Here is a 19,401-nt window from a genome sequence, read left to right on the forward strand (position 1 = left end):
ACCTGGATTGTTTTCTTCTCACTATCTTCATTCACAAGCCGTCTTTTGAGACAGTGTCACTAACCTTTCATGTCTTTCCATTTTTTTCAATTGTGGGATGATTCTGTACTGATTTCCTTCTACCTCACCCCTCCTATGTCACTGCCTTGTGACTGACAGTGGCACAGGTTGGTAGGAGGACATGGTCTGGGTGTGGAGCAGGCCAGAGCTACATTAGGTCAATGTAGATATTGAACCTAAGACCTCAGAAGCACTACTTTAGCCACCTGAGCCAACAGCTAACCCTGGCCCACCTCTGTCAAGGGTCTAAGAAATACGGAATTGGGGCTTCCCTGGTGGTGCAGTGGTTGACAGTCCGCCTGCCGATGCAGGGGACACGGGTTCGTGCCCCGGTCCGGGAAGATCCCACATGCCGCGGAGCGGCTGGGCCCGTGAGCCGTGGCCGCTGAGCCTGCGCGTCCGGAGCCTGTGCTCCGCAACGGGAGAGGCCACAGCGGTGAGAGGCCCGCGTACCGCAAAAAAAAAAAAAAAAAAGAAATAACGGAATTGGCTCCCAGGTAGGGAATTGGCAGGAAAAAGAAGACAAGCGGGACCTGAATGGTCACCATCCGTGAATCTGCCCTGGAGCCTGAGTTGGCTGCTTCACCTCCACTGGAGGCCAGGATAACACTCCCCCGGGGGCCATGGAATACCAGTTCTCCCAGAAGCTCAGCGTGGGTAAAGAAGTAAGATTTTCCCAGATGGCTGTTCTGAGCTTGACTGACCCAGGTGTGGTCTGGTGTTGGCAGGTAGAGCAAGAAAAGCTGGACAAGATCTGGCCTAAGCTCCGGGTGCTGGCGCGATCCTCCCCCACTGACAAGCACACACTGGTGAAAGGTGAGGCTGGTTCCTGAGGAGGTACCTAGGATAGAGGAAGGCAGGCGGGGATGAGCACAGATCAGAGCCATCAACCAAAGCAACTCTCCTATCCTGAGTAGGGAGGTCCTAGGAGAGCTTCCCCGCTCATGGGAAGAACATATAGTTTAGCAAACATCTGAGGCCCTGGTGAGTATAAGATGTATAATAAAGTTGTTTTTAAACACTATCCTATCTTGTTTGTTGATAGTACTGTGAATTAGACAGTACAGGTTAAGCTAGTCCCATTTTGCAAATAAGGAAGTTTGAGGCTGAGACAACAAGTAACCTATCCAAATTGCCCAACTGGTAAGTGGAAGTGTTACCATTCAATCCCTGGGTCTCTGCCTTCAAATCATCCAGTGCTTTTTCTACCACATAATAGCTGCCTTGGGGCACCGGACAAGATATTCGACAAGGTCAGACTTTCTTAGCTTAGAGTGCTACCCGTGAAACAATTTACTGCCATCAGGTGACGCTACAGAACCTCTAAGCATTGGGAAAAAAGAAGGAAAGAGCGTAGAAAGGGAGGTGGTGGCAGGGACCGGAGAGGAAGACCAAAAAACTGCCTTTCGTGGGGAAATGGCCTCAGATGGCACATGTGGAACTCACTGTAGTGTGTCTGTTTTTCCCAGGCATCATCGACAGCACTGTTGGGGAACAGCGGCAGGTGGTGGCTGTCACTGGGGATGGCACAAATGATGGGCCGGCTCTGAAGAAAGCAGATGTTGGTTTTGCCATGGTAAGCAGCTCAGCGTAGTGTGTCTCTCTGCTGCAAGCTGCCTCCTCCAGTGGGAAGCCAGGACAGGCTTCTGGTAACCTGCTGCTTCCCGTACCTTCACATCCCCCTTTGTACTCTTTCTCTAACTCCATCTCGCCTCCCTACCTGGCCAATAATAATATGTATAATGAGGGACCCATCAAGTATGAAGGCAGGGAAATCATGAGGTATCATTACCCAGCAAAGCAAGACCAACTGACACTTGCCCGTGGACATGATGGTATTGTCTGCCTAGGCACACTATGGAAAATTCACATTCTATATGGAAAATGTGCACTCTATAGTTAGCACTGTTCGTCACTCTGCTTTTCACTTGTGAGGCCCGGAGCATCAGAGTCACTTGGAAAGTTCATTTAAAATCATATATTCCAAGGTTCCACAGTCGGCTATCTTGATTCAGTAGCATCTGAGCTGGGTCCCAGAAGTGTTTGGATTTTCTGAACAGGTACACTTATTGATTCTAATGCTCAGGGACATTTAGAAGTCCCCGGATTGCAAAGTACATTCTCACACTCAAGTAACTTATGATTGTAAGCTTCCCATACACATTGAACTGTTGGTGATTTTTAAGAAGTGGAAGAAGATTCAAGAAGAAATCTATCTTTAGGGTGCTCTCTTTAGCCAAAAGATAAATTTAAAAAGTTTTTACTCTAGGAAATTTCAAGAATATACAAAAATAGAATAGTTTATTGAATCCTCATGTATCTGTCACCCAGCATCAAATATCAACACTTGGCCAATCTTGGCCCACACATACACATTTCCCCATCTACACCTGAATTACTCTGAAGCATATCCAAGATATTATGTCATTTCATCCAGTATGTGTCTCTGGAAAATATATATGTATCAATAAAATATCTAAAAGAATCATAGTACCATTGTCTCACAACAAAATTGATTCTTTACTATCATTAGATATCTAGTCAGTGTTCACATTTCCCCAAATGCTTCATAAATGTTGTTTTAATAGATTATTTTTCTAAATCAGAATGCAAACAAGATCCATACATTGCAATTGGTTGATATATCTCTTGAATCTATTAATCTATAACAGTATGTCCTGAAGTGTGCTCTTCCTTCCAACTCTACCTGGAAACCTACAGAAATGCAGATTCTCAAGCCTCACTCCAGATCTACTGAATCAGAAAGCTTGGAGTTGGGGCCCAGCAGTCCATGTTTTAACAGTCCCTCTGGGTGACTCTGACACATCATAAAGTTCAGCAGCCACTGACCCTGTAGGATCTATGTGTCAGGGGTCCCCAAGACCACCCTTTTGTGCATTCACTGGAAGGACTCAGGGGACTCAGCATACAGCTGTACTCATGGTTCAGGTTTAGTCCATTGGTATAGTAAGAATCTAGTAAGGCAGAAAGTCACAGGTAGAGTCTGGAATCCACACGCAGGTTCCCTTATGATCTCTTCCTCCCATGAGGGGTCACAAAGAGCACCTTCTTCCCCCAGCAATGAAAATGCAGCAATACGTGTGATGTTTCTGCCCAGAGAAACCCACCAGAGACTTGGTGTCGTAGGTTTTTATTGGGGTTGGTCGTATAGGCACCTTCTGCCTAGCATGTGCTAAGATTCCAGACTTCCAGAAGGAAGTAGGTTTTCAGTGGAAACCATATGTTTGGGCACAGTCTAGGCACAGTGAATCACTAATTAATTTTCAGTTAATTATTGACTGAGAGCCAAGTTTCCACGTACTAGCCGAGGGCCAACCTTGCAAACAGAACATTCTCAAGAAAGCAGTCTCAGGCCTGCTATGTAACTCTTTTCTGCACAATCCCTTTCCGTCTTTTTTTCTAGCTACTTAGTTTTGAAGGCATAAGGTTGTTTTTCTACATAGAATATCCCATGGCGGGGATTTTGTTGGTTGTATCCCCATAGTGTCCTCTAACCTGTTCTTTCAGCCCTTGTATTCCCTATAAACTAGTACTTAGTTCTATGAGCAATCAGATTCTACATCCCATCTTTCATTAGGGGTTGCAAAATGACAATGTTCTGCTTTTCTTTATTTATTAACTTGAATACTTCTGTAAAAAGAAATTTGCCCTCGTCGATTATTTGGTCACTGTGAGGTTCACTTCCTACATGAAAGACAGGTTAAATGCTTGATTTTTTTCTCCCTTTATTAACCAGTTTTCAAAATAATGAGTTGACTTTTTAGCATCCTCCAAAGGTGACCAATGAGTTGTTCACTTTTTAAACTTACTAAACTACTAAAAGTTAATTGTCTGTTTTTTTTAAATATCATTATGAGCTCATGGTTTTAAGTATGTGTGATATGTTTTGATCCATTGCCCTTATTATTATTCTGATGTTTATACTGACCCATCATTAACCTCTTCAACACTGCTAAGTCCTTTGGGTACAACCTCAGTTGTCTTTAATAGCTTTCTTGGTCTCTTGCATGATAAGATGTTCCCGATTCATCATGCATATTTCTTGTCCTAGATCTAGAATCATCCACTTCTCAAAGGAGTTCTGCTTCATTTCAGTGAGAAATGATATTTAGAGAACACAATCTGAATGTCAGGATGTTCCTTACTTCTTAGTAAATTATTGTTTCTAGAACTTTTCAGTGGACAAAGCTAGGAAATATGTCTTTTATGTCTTTTTGTTTTTGTGTTTCTTTGTTTTAAAGATAAATACTTCATGAATCCATATTGGCATTTCCAATTCAAATTTAGATTTCTAGAACTCTAACTTCCCATTTTACTCCCCTGATTTTATATTTATTGCTTAAGCTGAAAAGTTTGATTCCTAATGGCTTAACATAATTATTATTTGCTTTATCCTAAAATATATGTAATAGTCTCAAAATAGCAATAATAATACAATTACTCTACTAAAAACAGTTAAAGATTTTTCTTGTAGTTCTTTTTATCCTGTAGGTATATCCTAACATCAAGTTACTGTGTTTTTCAAAAAGTCATTTGGAACTTTTCCCTTGGTATGGTTGTGCTACCAACTGGTTATACCAGTTCATTTATATCATGGGGTTTTTTTTCTTCCATTTTTGAGATTGCTTATTTTAAACTTAATTTTGTTTTATACTTGTATAAAGTAGTTACATAATTCTAAAGTAAAATATACCAACAAGGTCTATTCATAGAAGTCTAGCTTCTATCCCTATCACCTCCACGCTGTTGCCTCCATCTTAATCCCACAGATAACTTACTTCTTTGATTTTTGGTTTATCTTTCTGTTTGCTCCTTTAAAATACAATCAAATGTGTAGTATATTTATATCCCACTCTCTTAGATAAGTGATACTTATCTATATCTATCTATATACACACCATATACTCTTTTTTCCACCTTGCTTCTTTTAATTTAACAACCTAACTTAGAGATTATTCTGCAGTAGTACATATATAAAGATGCTCTTTCTTTCTTTCTTTCCGTCCTTTCTCTTTACAGTGCATGGTACAGCATTGTGTGCATGTGTTAGAGAACTTTTTGATGGGGAAATTTAATTGTATAGTCTATCTAACAGATATTCATTTGTTGCAATCTGGATAGGAAAATAATACTGCCAGGTAAATGGTACAAATAATCTACTAGTGCAGGTCAGATTCACAAACAAGCCCCTCTGTAGGTTACAGGGGTTGTAAGACATGGAATAGAAGAATAGGCTGGGGATGTAAGGGACAGCTTTGCCAAGCAAGCAGGGCTTAATTAATTGAATAGAACCTTAAGGACAGATAGGATTTAAATAGATGGGGAAAGAGGATGTTCCAGGCTTGGAGAAAAGGGTGTAAGTAGAAGACTGGACTCTAGAAGTAAATGAGAGATTCAGGGAATTGTGAATAAAGCAGTAGGTTTTGAGCAGAAAGATATAGCAGGTTGGAAAATGAACCAGAGTTCACTTGTTGAGGGCTTTGACTACCAGACTAGAAAGTTTACTGTTTCTAAAACACTGCTTTCAACCACTGATCTTTCTATTTAGAAACCTTTGGTGGTTCCCCAGTGACAGGATTTTGAATAAGGACAGGACATCTGAACTGTACTGCCAGACTACTCCTCCTGGGAAAAAATGTAGAGTAACTTCAAGGTGCGGGAGAGATAAGGATTTAAATTAAATATTGGCAGTGGCAAAAGAAATTTTAAAATTTAGAGGTAGAACAGATAGGACTTTTTCTCTATCTTCTAATTATTTCCTAAGGTGGGGAAGTAGGAGGGACGGGAGAAAGGAATATCAGAGATAACTGTAATTTCCAGTCTGAGTTCAGGAGTAAGGTGGAGGCATCATGGCCCAGTCCCCTTTCCCACAGAGTGACAGTGACACATTTTCCCTTCATTTTCTTTTTGGGAGAGAAGACCGCTCAAAATATGGTGGTTTAGTCTGTAGGATTTGTGTGGCTAGTGTGCCCTCTAGTGTTTATGCTGAGTTCTGAAGCTTCTTGGAGGTCAAGATATGAGTTCAGAATGTGCATGAATTTTGTCCAGTTCCTCACTGTTTTCCTTCCCCTTCTTACCTCAGGGTATTGCAGGCACGGATGTGGCAAAGGAGGCCTCTGACATCATCCTAACAGATGACAACTTCACCAGCATCGTGAAGGCAGTGATGTGGGGACGAAACGTCTACGATAGCATCTCCAAGTTCCTACAGTTCCAGCTCACTGTCAACGTGGTGGCTGTGATCGTGGCCTTCACTGGAGCCTGTATCACCCAGGTGAAGGGAATGTGGGGTGAGCTGAGATGGGAGGGATGAGGCTGGGGCTAAGGAACAGGGGGTGCGGGGTACAGTATGTCGACTGAGGAGTAAGAACCAGAGTTTCCAAAGGGGTGTTGGGGCAGGAATAGCTCTACTAGGTCTCCATCTGCTCATGTGGGATGATGATAATTTATCTACCATTAATGTAGTACTTACACGTTAGCCAGTGTGATGAGCACTTATATGTAGTTTCTCTGTTCTTCAAAAACAACCTTGCAAAGTAGGTATTATCCCCATTTTACAGGTGAAGAACCCAAGGCTCAAAGAGGTTAAATAAGTTTCTCAATGTCACTCAGCTAATAAATGGTGGATAGCAGGAGGCAGGCCATTTCAAGGGCAAAGATGAGGCTGACGAGTGAGGTGGGGGGTGGTCTCCAAGGAAAGCTAAAAGGAGTGGTTCTTCTTCCCACCAGGATTCCCCACTGAAAGCCGTGCAGATGTTGTGGGTTAATCTCATCATGGACACTTTTGCCTCATTGGCCCTGGCCACAGAGCCTCCTACAGACTCTCTGTTGAAGCGTCGCCCCTATGGCCGAAATAAGCCTCTGATCTCACGCACTATGATGAAGAACATCTTGGGTCACGCCGTCTATCAACTCACCGTCATCTTTTTCCTTGTCTTTGCCGGTGAGCCAAGGCGGGGGTGGGTGGCGGCATTTGGAGTGCTAGAGGGAGATGGGGGCAGAGAGCAGCCCAGGGAAAGAAAGTAGCAGGGAGCAAGCTGAGCACAAGACGGGAATGATAGCAGCTTCGCTTACTGAGTGCATCCTCTGTTCCCGCTACGTGGTGCATTGTGCCATTTTATTACTCCTCTTAAGAATCTCCGTAAAAAGAAATGAAAGTGAGTTATTTGTAGTGAGGAGGATGGGCCTAGAGTCTGTCATACAGAGTGAAGTAAGTCAGAAAGAGAAAGACAAATACCCTATGCTAACACATATATATGGAATCTAAGAGAAAAAAAATGTCATGAAGAACCTAGGGGTAAGACAGGAATAAAGAAGCAGACCTACTAGAGAATGGACTTGAGGATATGGGGAGGGGGAAGGGTAAGCTGTGACAAAGTGAGAGAGTGGCATGGACATATATACACTACCAAACGTAAGGTAGATAGCTAGTGGGAAGCAGCCAGATAGCACAGGGAGATCAGCTCGGTGCTTTGTGACCACCTAGAGGGGTGGGATAGGAAGGGTGGGAGGGAGGGAGACGCAAGAGGGAAGAGATATGGGGACATATGTATATGTATAACTGATTCACTTTGTTATAAAGCAGAAACTAACACACCATTGTAAAGCAATTATACTCCAATAAAGATGATAAAAAAAAAAAGAATCTCCAAAGGGTGGCTTTATGTTACCTTTTTCTTAGATCATAAAACTGAAGCTTAAGTCACATATTGAGTAAATAGTGGCACGAAGATTCAGACCTATGTCTGCCAGACTCTCGTGCACATAGTTCTACCACAATGCAGCACTACGAGAAGGCAAATAGTGATGGAGCAAGCTGAGAGAGAGGGTCAGAAATGTTGAGGGAGTTCCCTGGTGGTCCATTGGGTAAAAATCCGCCTTCTAATACAGGGGGCACGGGTTCGATCCCTGGTCGGGGAACTAGGATCCCACATGTTACACGGCACAGCCCAAAATATTTAAAAAGGGGGCTTCCCTGGTGGCACAGTGGTGAAGAATCTGCCTGCCAATGCAGGGGACACGGGTTCGAGCCCTGGTCCAAGAAGATCCCACATGCCGCAGAGCACCTAAGCCCATGTGCCACAGCTACTGAGCCTGTGCTCTTAGCCCGCGAGCCACAACTACTGAGCCCATGCGCCACAACTACTGAAGCCCGCGTGCCTAGAACGTGTGCTCCGCAACAAGAGAAGCCACCACAATGAGAAGCCCATAGACCACAATGAAACGTAGCCCCTGCTCAATGCAACTAGAGAAGGCCCGGGCACAACAACAGAGACCCAACGCAGCCAAAAATAAATAAATAAATAAATAAAATTTATTTTAAAAAAAAAAAAAAAAGTGATGTTGAGACCAGAACTAACACTGAAAATATTTGATGACTGTTGTGGTTCGGATACTGACCAGTTAGAATGGACACCAGTCATAAGCAACCAGTGAGGCCATACTCAAGTGTTCTGACTCAACCTGAACCCTCCTTGAGAGCATACTTATCCTCCGATGCATCCCTTCTCCCAACTAGGTGAGAAGTTCTTTGACATTGATAGTGGGAGGAGAGCACCTCTGCATTCACCACCCAGCCAACACTACACCATTATTTTCAACACCTTCGTGCTGATGCAGCTCTTCAATGAAATCAACTCCCGCAAGATCCATGGAGAGAGGAATGTCTTTTCGGGCATCTTCCGCAACCTCATCTTCTGCTCTGTGGTCTTGGGCACATTCGTCAGCCAGGTGGGATTCTAGCTGGAGCTGGGATAGGAGGTCTGGGACGATAAAGGCCAGAAGCTGGGGGCCAGGATTCCCTGAGCACCCGGGGAAAGGAGTGAGGGAGTGATGGGGACTCAGGCTGTGGGTTGAACACTTTGGGGTTCCCAAATGCTTCCGTTTGCTCATTGCTCTAGAATTGGATCCTGCTGTGTCAAGTGCTCCAGTGCAAGGCAGCATGTTGGTAGCGAATAAAATAAAATTAGTGGAATCCTTTCCTTATCTTTCTAAAACACAGCAATTTCACATAGTGACCAGGAGGAAGATCACTGTCTTCTAACCCCTTTCCATGCCTCCTGCCAGCATACTTGAAATGTGCATGCAAGTGCTATATGGGATCTCTCCCTGTCCCTCCTTGCCCCTTTGTTCGGAAAGGGCTCATGGTAGAAAATGGTATGCAATTCAGAGAAAAAGAGAAGACATGGAATGCTGCCATATGTAGTTGACAGATAAGCCTGACGTGGGCTCCTTCTGTGGGAAGTGGGGTCAAGGGCATGGCTGCCCTGGTGGTGAAAGGATTGAGCCCCTTCCTTCTTGCCCCAGTCAGAGGTACACTAAGACATCTGCCAATACAAGAGATTAGGAGCCTGCCCTGTAACAAAAGAGCTCCTGCCTCACTCTTATTTGTCTCGCTCCTAAATTCCTCTTCTCCATCACTGTGCCTTCTCTTTGTCACCTACTGGCTTTAGTCACAAGAAGCCTCCAGCTACCCTTGCTCCCCCAGCCTTTGCATTAATAGTGTTCATAGTAGCTGTATCTGTCTCCCCATCAGAGTGCTCTGTAAAGACTGTGTCTGTCTTCCCGTCTCCCCACCTGGATCTCTCCTTTCTCCTTCCCCAACAAGCAGATCAGGGTTCACACCACAGGGACCCTGGGGTAGGGGGCTGACGTGGCTTTGATGGCCTTGACTGGAGGGCTGCCTACCTGTTACCTCCCAATGATGGGCTGCCTCTTTCTCTGTTCTAGATTATCATTGTGGAATTTGGGGGGAAACCCTTCAGCTGTACGAACCTCACCCTGTCCCAGTGGTTCTGGTGTCTCTTCATCGGTTTTGGAGAATTGCTGTGGGGCCAGGTGAGTACGGGCTCACCCTCCCCGTGCAGTCACATGGCCGGCAGACACCCCCCCCCCCCCGCCCCGATGAGATGGAACGAGCAACTGTGGAGACGCCCAGCTCCTCGCCTTCATATCCTTCCCTCTTCTCTCTACCACCAGGTTTTCAAGTTCTTTCCATCTTGTAGGAACCCAAAGCAGAATGATCTGTGCCCACCACTTCAGAGTCTTCTGATCTGTTCTCTAATCATGCCTGGAGACAGACAAATCCCTTAGCTTCTCTGAGACGGAAGTGGAAATTTTCAATGGAATTTTGCTAAAAAAAAAAATTAAGGGTCTTAGAAGTAGAAGAGTTTGCAAAGCATATGTCTTCAATGAAGCCGCAGTCTGGCCGTGAGCTGCTGTGCTGTCATAATGTAGGGCTCCCTTGCCTCTTCTGTTTCTCACCATTGCCTTATCCAGGATGGGTGCCTGACTGTCATCTAAGATAAATCCAGACTCACAAGGTCTCTAGAGAAGCAGTATAGCGTATGGTTCAAAGCACAGACTTTGGAACCGACCATCTAGGTTTGAATCCCGGTTCTTCTTTTTACAAGCTGCATCATAGTGAGCAAGTTTATTAGCAACTCTGCCTCAGTTTCCTCAACTCCGGATAACAGGATCATTGTGAATCATTGTTAATCAGCAAATCAGTTTCAATACAGAAATGACTTGGAACAATGTCTAGTACCCTGTAAGTACTCAATAAATGTTAGCTATTAATATTATAATAATATAATCAGGTTTGATAAGAGTTTCATTCCTTCCCTAATACCACTTTGCGAGTCCCTCTCATCCTCAGCTCTGGCCTGGCCTTTACCTCTGCTTGCAGACCCCAGGTCTCTACTGATTGGTGCCCAGCCACCTGGGTAATGGAGGCTTTGCTCTAACTGGCCCCAAAGATCCCTCCCTAGGGCTGCAGGCTTTCCCCCATAGACCTGCTAGTTGTTTCTTTCATAGCTCCTAGATGCCTCCCTGATTAATCCCTATCCCCGTTCCTAACACAAGTCCTTCCACCCTGCTCTGTTTGCTGAAGTTATTTACCAGTGGGTCCCTAAAGCGCTTCTACACTGGGGCGGAGCTTGATGATTTCACGTGCTGTTTGAAACTCTCACCTGGGTCTAGTCTCACATGTGGCCATGTGGCCTTGAGGCCAGGTAACAACAGCCTTCCTTCTGTATCACAACAGCTCCTTCTAACATCTAAAAGCAGAACGTGGACATTCTTTCCACTTCAAACACTTGACTCCATGTTGGACTGCTCACACAGTCCCCCTTTCCCAGCTGAGCCCTTGTCTTATTTGTAAAGGAGAACTGACTGACAGCTTATAGAGTGATTTATTTTGAATTGCAAGCCCCAGCCTACTGCTCCATGTCTTCTGATAATACTCATATGTCCCTTCTATGGGCTATCCCGCCCAGTTCCTCACCCCAAGCCCAAGAAAACTTTTAGTATCCTCTCACTATAGTTTTATAAAAGAGGAATTACTTAGCATATGGTAACTAAGAAGAGGGTCATTCCCCTCCAACACCCTTCTTTTCCCCTTGCCCATACACATACATTTTGACCATCCTGTCTCCAGACTTGTTTTCTCCCAGGTCCTTGTCTCTGTCTCTTCCTACTGTGTATCATGCATTATGGTTCTACTTCCTTTAAGAGACAGATGGCAAAATGCAAAGAAAGAACTGAGACAGGAGGAAGAGAATGAAGTATATAACAAGGCAGATGGCTGGTCAAATACTAGAATATAAGTTCTCCTTTGTACGTCCACAAGTACAGAAAATCTTCCTGAGGGCCTGACAGCTGATAGGCACTTGGCAAACGCTTGCCTGAATGGGTTGGCACTTTTCCCAGCGGGAAGGTTTATAGGGCAAAGAGTGACCTACCCAAGGGCCTGACCCATGAAGTTGAGAGACAGCTCTTCTCGCCCTGATTCTGGTGTCTACCCTTTTGCTGCACCTGTTCTCAGGTCATCTCCACAATACCTACCCAATCCCTGAAGTTCCTAAAGGAGGCTGGGCATGGCACCACCAAAGAGGAGATCACCAAGGATGCTGAGGGGCTGGACGAGATTGACCATGCAGAGATGGAGCTGCGCCGAGGCCAGATCCTCTGGTTCCGGGGCCTGAACCGTATCCAGACTCAGGTACTGTGATAGTGGCCTGTCCTCGCCCTGGGAGAAGGAATCTCCCCCATCTTTCTTGGGAGGTGTTGGGAGGGCAGCAGTTCTTGCTGGCCAACGTCTCTCCCCTTCCTAAGGCCCTCTCACTGGAGGGCAGCCCGAGCTCCCTTGCTTCAGGACAGACAGGCAGAGGCAGTGGTATGGGCTCCTCTGAGAGGAGAGTGATCATGGGGGGCCGAGAACACGGGACACTAACTGCTAGCATCATCCTCTAGCTTTAGGTTCATCTGAAGCCCACTTCCCACCCTCTGTCGGGTGGGCCATCTTCCCACATAAGGTCTCTTGTAAGCGCTAGGCCTAACCTCAGGGTGGGAAATGTTCAGAGTCTTTCCTGACCCTGCAGAGGGTAGGATTTAGACAATATCTCTATGCCAGCATCCCCAGCAGACATTTACTGTATATCCTCAAGCTGCTATTAGGGGAATGTAGATGTTATCTGGATTGATCTTTGTAAAAGAAACTCGCTCTCTTATGTCTTCCCCACTCAAAATTTAAGGCCATGATGGGGAATCTGATGGCTAAGTGTATATAAATGAAAATAGTCTCTCAGTGCCTGAGTATCTTTTACAGGATTCAGACTTGCTTCCCAGAAAGCAAGAACCTATAATTTCTTCAAACCTTTTCCCTTCCTGCAATTTCTAAAATGGGATAGAAGCTGCTCCTGCTGCTATTAAGTCCCCTCCTATAGCCCTACAGTAACTTTTTTCCCCCACTTCCCGTGCAGCAACTGTAACTACCTTCTCCTGGGTAAATGGGCTGGTCTAGACATTGATAATCCTATCACTTTCCCTGTTCTTACCCCACATACCTCTATTGTGTTAGTCCTGAGATTTCCCATCTCAAGAAATTGTAAATCCCCAAGTTCTCAAAGGTGTTCACCAGAGAACAGGCCTGTCCCTCTTTGCTAATTGGCTAGAGATCCCAGAAGTAAATTTCACTCTCTGAAATTAGCCTTGCAGATGGTTTCAAAAGCTCCCTAGTGGAGCCCACCACTTCCTAGGGAAGAGGTGAAATGAAAAGTCTAAGCTAAATACAATAGTCCCTCGCTTATCCGTGGCTTTGCTTTCCTTGGTTTTAGTTACCCGTGGTCAACCACAGTCTGAAAGTATTAAATGAAAAATTCCAGAAATAAATAACTCATAAGTTTTAAATTGCATGCCGTTCTGAGTAGCTGATGAAATCTCACGCCCCCCACTCTGTCCTGCCCTGGACATAAGTCATCCCACTGCCTATCACATCCTCGCTGTATAAGCTACCCACCCATTACTCTAGGAGAAAACATAGTATATACAGGGCTCAGCACTATCTGCAGCTTCAAGCATCCACTGCGGGTCTTGGAACGTATCCCCCACGGATAAGGGAGGACTACTGTAGCAGCTGGGCATTGGTCTCCTATAGACAAAACAACAGATGCAAATGGGAAAGCAGGGCTAGGGAGGGAAGCACACTGGGGCTCCTCTTGAGTTCCCCTTCCCGGAGAGGGAAATCCACATGGGACCCGCAAACACTACCTCAGCATGTCCAGAGTTTCCACACGCACCCCACCCTCCAGGCTGCCAAGTCCATCACGAGCAAGGGCCTCACGTGCCCAGAGAACTTGGCATCTTTGGCTCATGTCTCTAAGGCCTCGGTGCTTCCCTGTAGGTCTGCTCTTTTCAGAATAACCTGTCTGCTTTTCTTCCCTTCAGGATCGTCTGCCTCCTCTTCTACTATGTAATTTTTTTCCTAGCCAGAATGCCCTCGTTCCAGTGTCTCCTGGCTCCTTCCCAGTCTTCTCTCCCGGGGCTGAGATTCATGGATCTTCCTTCCCCTCCACTACCAATTTCCATTCCCTCGACTATATACCTCTCTGGTTTCGCTGTCTACATAGCTTTAGGTATACTACCTTTCTCTGTTGGAGCAAAAGGCGGTTGGACCAGAATGACGTTAAAGCCTAAACTTAGGCAGCAAAGGCAACCTGTTAAAGATGCCACGATGAGCATATCTATGCCATCCCACCTGACTCCATAAGCAGATGACTGTGCTAACCTGCATCCTGGATCCTAAAGCTCTCTCCTGGCATCAGCTCTTCACCTCAGCTGGGTTCTAATGAAATTCCCTGCCATCCGATTGTTGTTCCTTGTTGTCATTCTTGCAACACTTATGGGTGGGAAGTGTTGCCAGGCTATTGTCCCATCCTGGTCCCTTTAGCTTTGGGAGAGCTAAAAGCACTAGAAAGCAGAAGATTGGGAAACTTGAGGTCTAGAATCTTGGGAAGGTAAATCTGGGGGCCAGTTTCATTGTGGAGGTTGGGACCTTGTGACCCTAATAAGCACTGAGGAAGGTGACTCTCCAGCCCCTTCTTCCGTGTGGCTGAACCCTCCCCACATGCAGACCTTTTCCTCTTACAGCATCAGGCTCCTCGGTCCCCTGGAACTGAAAACCGTATCATGTGATGAAGAGTGGTATTTTAGCTCAAACTTGGTCTGAGTCCGGAAACTAGCCCTAAACATTTCATGGCTTCTCAGGAAGCTTTATAAGTAAGAACAACTGTCTGACTCACAAGGTACCTGCTTTCCCACCTTCTCACCTGGGGAAGTAAAGTTAGATGAGTGAAATCAGCACCTTTCCTACATCCCTGGTCAACTGGTCCTTGGTCAGGCAGAGGTCAGGGATGAGGATGGTAGGTTTGACTGAGGCCCTAGATCAAGACCGCTGTTGGAAAACAAATGGCATTCATTGCCTCAGTCTCTGAGGAGTAGGACACTGAAAACCAGAGACAACTTGTATGGGGCTAGACTTGCAGCTGCTGCCACCACCGCCAGCCAGCTCTTCCTCCCCCCACCCCGTCTAACTGCTGAGTTCTCATCTGCACTTGTGCCAGCCTCTCAGGATCTCCAGTGCGCGAATGCTGCCAGTGGCATTCTCTCCACAGAGCCTGGCCACTGGGTTCCTGAGCTCCACTTTCAGGGGCCTTATCCACTTCTGCCCAAGGACAGGGAGTCTCAGAGAAGAACCCAGAAGAGGGTGAGCCCAGCAACTCATGGTCCAGGAGCCTTTCCACCATGGCACCTGTGTATGGATTACTACACGCCTCTGTTTAAACACATGAGTTGTTTTCCTGGAAAATCTGCAAAAATAGGTAGTCAATTTAATTGGTTTAGAGGTTCCTGAGCCTCAAAATTCAGTAATATATACACTTTGCCTACTATCTTAAATTGCATGCCTTATTTTTTTAAGAGTGCAGGTCAAAAAAAAAAAAGAAAGTACAGGTCAGAGCATAAGACAGTGAATAAGCTGTCACTCTGTCAGGAATCATGAGTGGGAAAGTCCATTTAAATTTTTAGATACTTTTGGATACCAGCACACCTAAAATATCCATCGTAGGCTAAAAGGGAAGAGAAGACTGGATTCTGGCTGGGTATTTAGACTCCATGGCAAACTGTTCCTTAAATGAAGTGTGATGTGCAATTAATGTTTTTCCCCCTTCTCTTCACCATTGTCTTGTGTGTAAGGGACTCTCTCTCTCTTGCTTTCCGTCTCCTGTCCCTTTTTCCCAGCTCTTTCCAACCCCTCCCTAACCCTCTTGGACCCTCCCTTCCTCTTTCTTCACTTCTTTCTGACTGTGGAGCAAAGCTGTCTCACTTTCTGATTCTTTGCAGATCGACGTAATTAACACATTCCAGACGGGAGCCTCTTTTAAGGGAGTCCTAAAGCGCCAGACCATGGGTCAACACCTTGATGTAAAACATGTTCCTAGCTCATCCTATGTAACAGTTGCACCAGTCAAATCTCCCCCCACCACTTCTGTTGCTGCTGCTGTTTCATCTCCTACTCTGGGCAGTGAGTGATAGTCTATTATGATGCATGATTTGCTAAAATGACCACAAGAGAGCACGTAGCATTCACTTTAACCAGCTGTGGTTATCTTTTCCTTTTGGTTTTTCCCTTTGATCTTTGACTTAAGGGAAGAAAAGCGGGGCAAAAATTCCACTCCAAAACCGGGCTGTGTGCCATTTTATTTAATTTTATTTTATTTTTTTATGTTGAAAAGCTCTTAAAACCGTAACCATTTTAAAGACAGTAATCCTGTGTTCTGATTGTTCCTCTGCATTGCCTGGTCCTTCCTTGAGTTTTGTTTGTTTGTTTGTTTTACTTTACTTTGTTTGTTGCTCTGTTTGAATATGTTGTTCCTCTTCTCTCCTTCTGCTCCTTTGAGTCTCAACTCTGTCTCCTAAGGTTAGGGGTAAGGGTAAGCCGAATGAAGACTCAGGAAGTCTTTTGTTTTCTTTTAGGAATTTCCGAAGAGCAAACTTTTTTTTTTCCCTTCTCCTTTCCTCTAGTTTGTTTTACTTATAGCCAGCACTTCATATCTTATTTTGCATGTAAAGTTTGAGGAACCCCTTTCTCAGCCAGCCTATTAGCCGGAAAGCTGTGAAGGCTCAACCTAAGATCTGGTGGATTATTGGTAGATTATTGGATTCTTGCTAATGCTTATGCCTTCCTATTCCTGATCTTTTTACCTTCCCCAAGTGGGACACAGAGAGGAAATGGAAGGCTCTTTGCTGATAATGCTATTAAGGTATTTGGTGGGGAAGGAGTCTCTCTGTGTTAAGTATACTCTGGGCTTCAAATATCTGAGTGTTTGAGTCTGTTTCTTCCTCCCCCACTCCCGTAACCCTGGGATGGGGGATAAAGAAAAAACAATTGCACTATCTGTGGTTCACTTGACTGTGAGTGTGTAGGTTGATCAGACTTAGCTTATCTGTTGTCTTTCTAGCCAACTCTAAGTGTTCTCGTGTGAGAGATGAGGGGCAGGGGGAGAGGAGGTTTATATAGAGGCATATTCTTTTTTTTTTTTTTTTTTTGCGGTACGCGGGCCTCTCACTGTTGTGGCCTCTCCCTTTGCGGAGCACAGGCTCCGGACGCGCAGGCTCGGCGGCCATGGCTCACGGGCCCAGCCGCTCCGCAGCATGTGGGATCTTCCCGGACTGGGGCACGAACCCGTGTCCCCTGCATCGGCAGGCAGACTCTCAACCACTGCGCCACCAGGGAAGCCCTAGAGGCATATTCTTTAGGCTCAAAGGCAGTCAAAGAACTATGTAAGTCTTACCCTACAGATATGCAAGAGCCTCTCATTCTAGTCCTTCCATATTCCTCTCATTTCCTTTTTTCTTCTAGTTTTGTCGTGTCCTTCTAACTAGTTACTGTTCTTTCTTAAATCATGCCTCTCTGTTAGAAGGAGTAGTGTCAGCTGCCCTGGTAATTTGAAGGTAGAAGGAGACTAAGGAAAAGACAGAGCCCACTGGGCTCATGTAGTAGAGTTGCTGGTGGAGGATATGGTGCAAACCCTCAAAGGCTAGAAACTCAGGAGAGTCAGGCCGCACCTGCTCTTTCTCCAGCTGTGCCTTCCTATTGGAGGGCCTAGAAGTTATAGTCATGCATTTTAAAACCCATTTCCCATTCCAGAGTTCCAAATGAATTCATTTATTTTTCTAACCTTCAAGTAGATAAACCTCTAAGATTTCTCTCTGTAAGAAGGTCCTAATCCCTTCTCTGCCCCTGGTTTCTGACAAAGGAGCAGAAACCTACAGAATACCAGCTGAGGAAATGGAGTCTTCATCTGCCCATTCATTGGGCTCCAGAGAGTGGCCCCTAGTGCTCATACCTAACCTAAGGTCCAGCCTGGTTTGGGCTTCTGAGCCATAGCCATGAGAAAGTGTTGTCCTTCAGTCATCCGCTTTCACCTGTAGGATAGGGGCCACAGAAGAGACATTTCCCAGAGACTTTGAGAGATTATGACTGGGGAAGGAAGAGTTGATTGACTGAGTGGAGAGGACCTGAAGCTTTCACAGCACCCACCTCACTATCTGTGTCTTATTCCCCATACACTGCTCATGCACCAGGCACCATGCATCCAGAAAGGAAGATGCCACCACTCGGGGTGGATTGGTGATGATGTAGCTGTGTGATTGTTCATCGGCACGCACTATATAGTCTCTGAGGCCAGTGCTGGAGTTGAGGAGCATTCTGGCACAGCCCCACCCTTCTCTCCACCTGCCAGGCCACAAGATGGTGCTCCCTAGCTCTCCGACTCCTCTTGTCTTGAGCTTCCCTTACAGGTGGCTGCTTTCCCTTTAGATTCCAGAAGTCCTGTTATCTAGCTGGATGACTGTTCCTTGCTCCCCCAAAAAAGAAATCGTCCCTATCTTTTCCATCTACCCATCCCCAATTCACTCTGATCTCCCTTCTTGTTTACCTGTAACAGTGATTGATCACCCCAACAGGTGAGAGGAAAAGCCAGCAAACAGGGATCCAGACCCCCATTCCAACTCCTATTTTTAAAAATCTGTTTTCTAGATAGGACTTCACATATCATTATTTCAACAAAGTATTCAATTGCTTCAAAAAAAATAGAAGCAGGAAGTTTGGAAATCAGTGATATTGAAGATGATCAACTCATGGTATAAAGGTACCTGTTCTCCTGTAGCACTTGTTAGAAATGCTGAGATCTGAAGAGTGAGTGAAAGGTGTGGGCTATATTATCACTCCTACAGGAGGTGGTATGGCTTTGAGCCCATTTCTTGACTAGGGCCAGGGGAGAAGGCATTGGGTTTGGGCTCACTTAATCCAAGTTGCCTTGCTCTAAGATGTTTGGCATAGATCCATTAAAACTTGGGATTTCCTGAAAGCCAGATGGAACCTTTACTCCATCTGATCTCACCTGAAGATAGAAAAGTAGGTCCTAGCGTTCTGTGCAGCATGGTGAATGTGTGCCCAGGCTCCTTGATTCTTCTTGGCTGAAGCGTTGAGCGGATTCCATTGAGTGACAGAGTCCTTTGCCTTCTGAGCTCTGAGCACCCTCCGTCCTGGGTGAGTCTGCCAGTCTGTTGTGGAGTGAGGCAAGGTAAGGAAAGCCTTAGCCAGCGGAGACACAACTTTAATGAACCTTCTTTGTGCATTACTTTTGTAGGTTCTCTACAGTGATAGGAAACACTGAGACAAGCAATCCAACCAGTTTATTTGCCTGCCTCTTTGGGTGCTCTGATGTCTCCACATTCTTGCCTCTTTTCCAGGAACATATTCTTTGCTTAAAGAGCAGAGTAACGAAAGATGTGCCCTACCCCAACCCTCATCATTTCTCCTTATCCCCCTCCCCACCTCAACAGTTTCTCCTGCATTACTTCCATTTCTTTTCTGAGGAAAGAACTTTGGGACAAGACTAGGATCAGCCACCTCCCAACAACTAAAACTGTCCTAGGACCACTTTCTTTTCCCCTGGCCTCTCTCTCCAAACTCTCAGG

The 19,401-nt window shown here is 45.4% G+C and overlaps 1 protein-coding gene across 6 annotated transcripts in view; it reads left to right on the forward strand.

Moving 5' to 3' along the window:
* ATP2B4 (ATPase plasma membrane Ca2+ transporting 4) overlaps nt 1-19,401 on the forward strand; it is a 113,440-nt gene that overhangs the window by 67,904 nt on the left and 26,135 nt on the right. For 4 of the 6 annotated variants that reach the window (XR_004478436.2, XR_007471136.1, XM_049696586.1 and 1 more), the window contains exons 14-20: nt 789-876; nt 1,530-1,636; nt 6,164-6,355; nt 6,811-7,024; nt 8,600-8,811; nt 9,811-9,918; nt 11,906-12,082. Coding sequence is in view for 4 of the 6 variants with exons in the window: in XM_049696586.1 (XP_049552543.1) it covers nt 789-876; nt 1,530-1,636; nt 6,164-6,355; nt 6,811-7,024; nt 8,600-8,811; nt 9,811-9,918; nt 11,906-12,082 (1,098 nt within the window). In the remaining 2 variants the exon portion in view is untranslated. Of the gene's footprint in view, nt 1-788; nt 877-1,529; nt 1,637-6,163; nt 6,356-6,810; nt 7,025-8,599; nt 8,812-9,810; nt 9,919-11,905; nt 12,083-15,759; nt 15,941-19,401 lie in introns of all 6 variants that reach the window. The other 2 variants (XM_004282483.3, XM_004282481.4) reach the window with 2 other exon arrangements.

Source organism: Orcinus orca, chromosome 1 (assembly GCF_937001465.1).
Source record: "Orcinus orca chromosome 1, mOrcOrc1.1, whole genome shotgun sequence".
NCBI lineage: Eukaryota > Metazoa > Chordata > Mammalia > Artiodactyla > Delphinidae > Orcinus > Orcinus orca.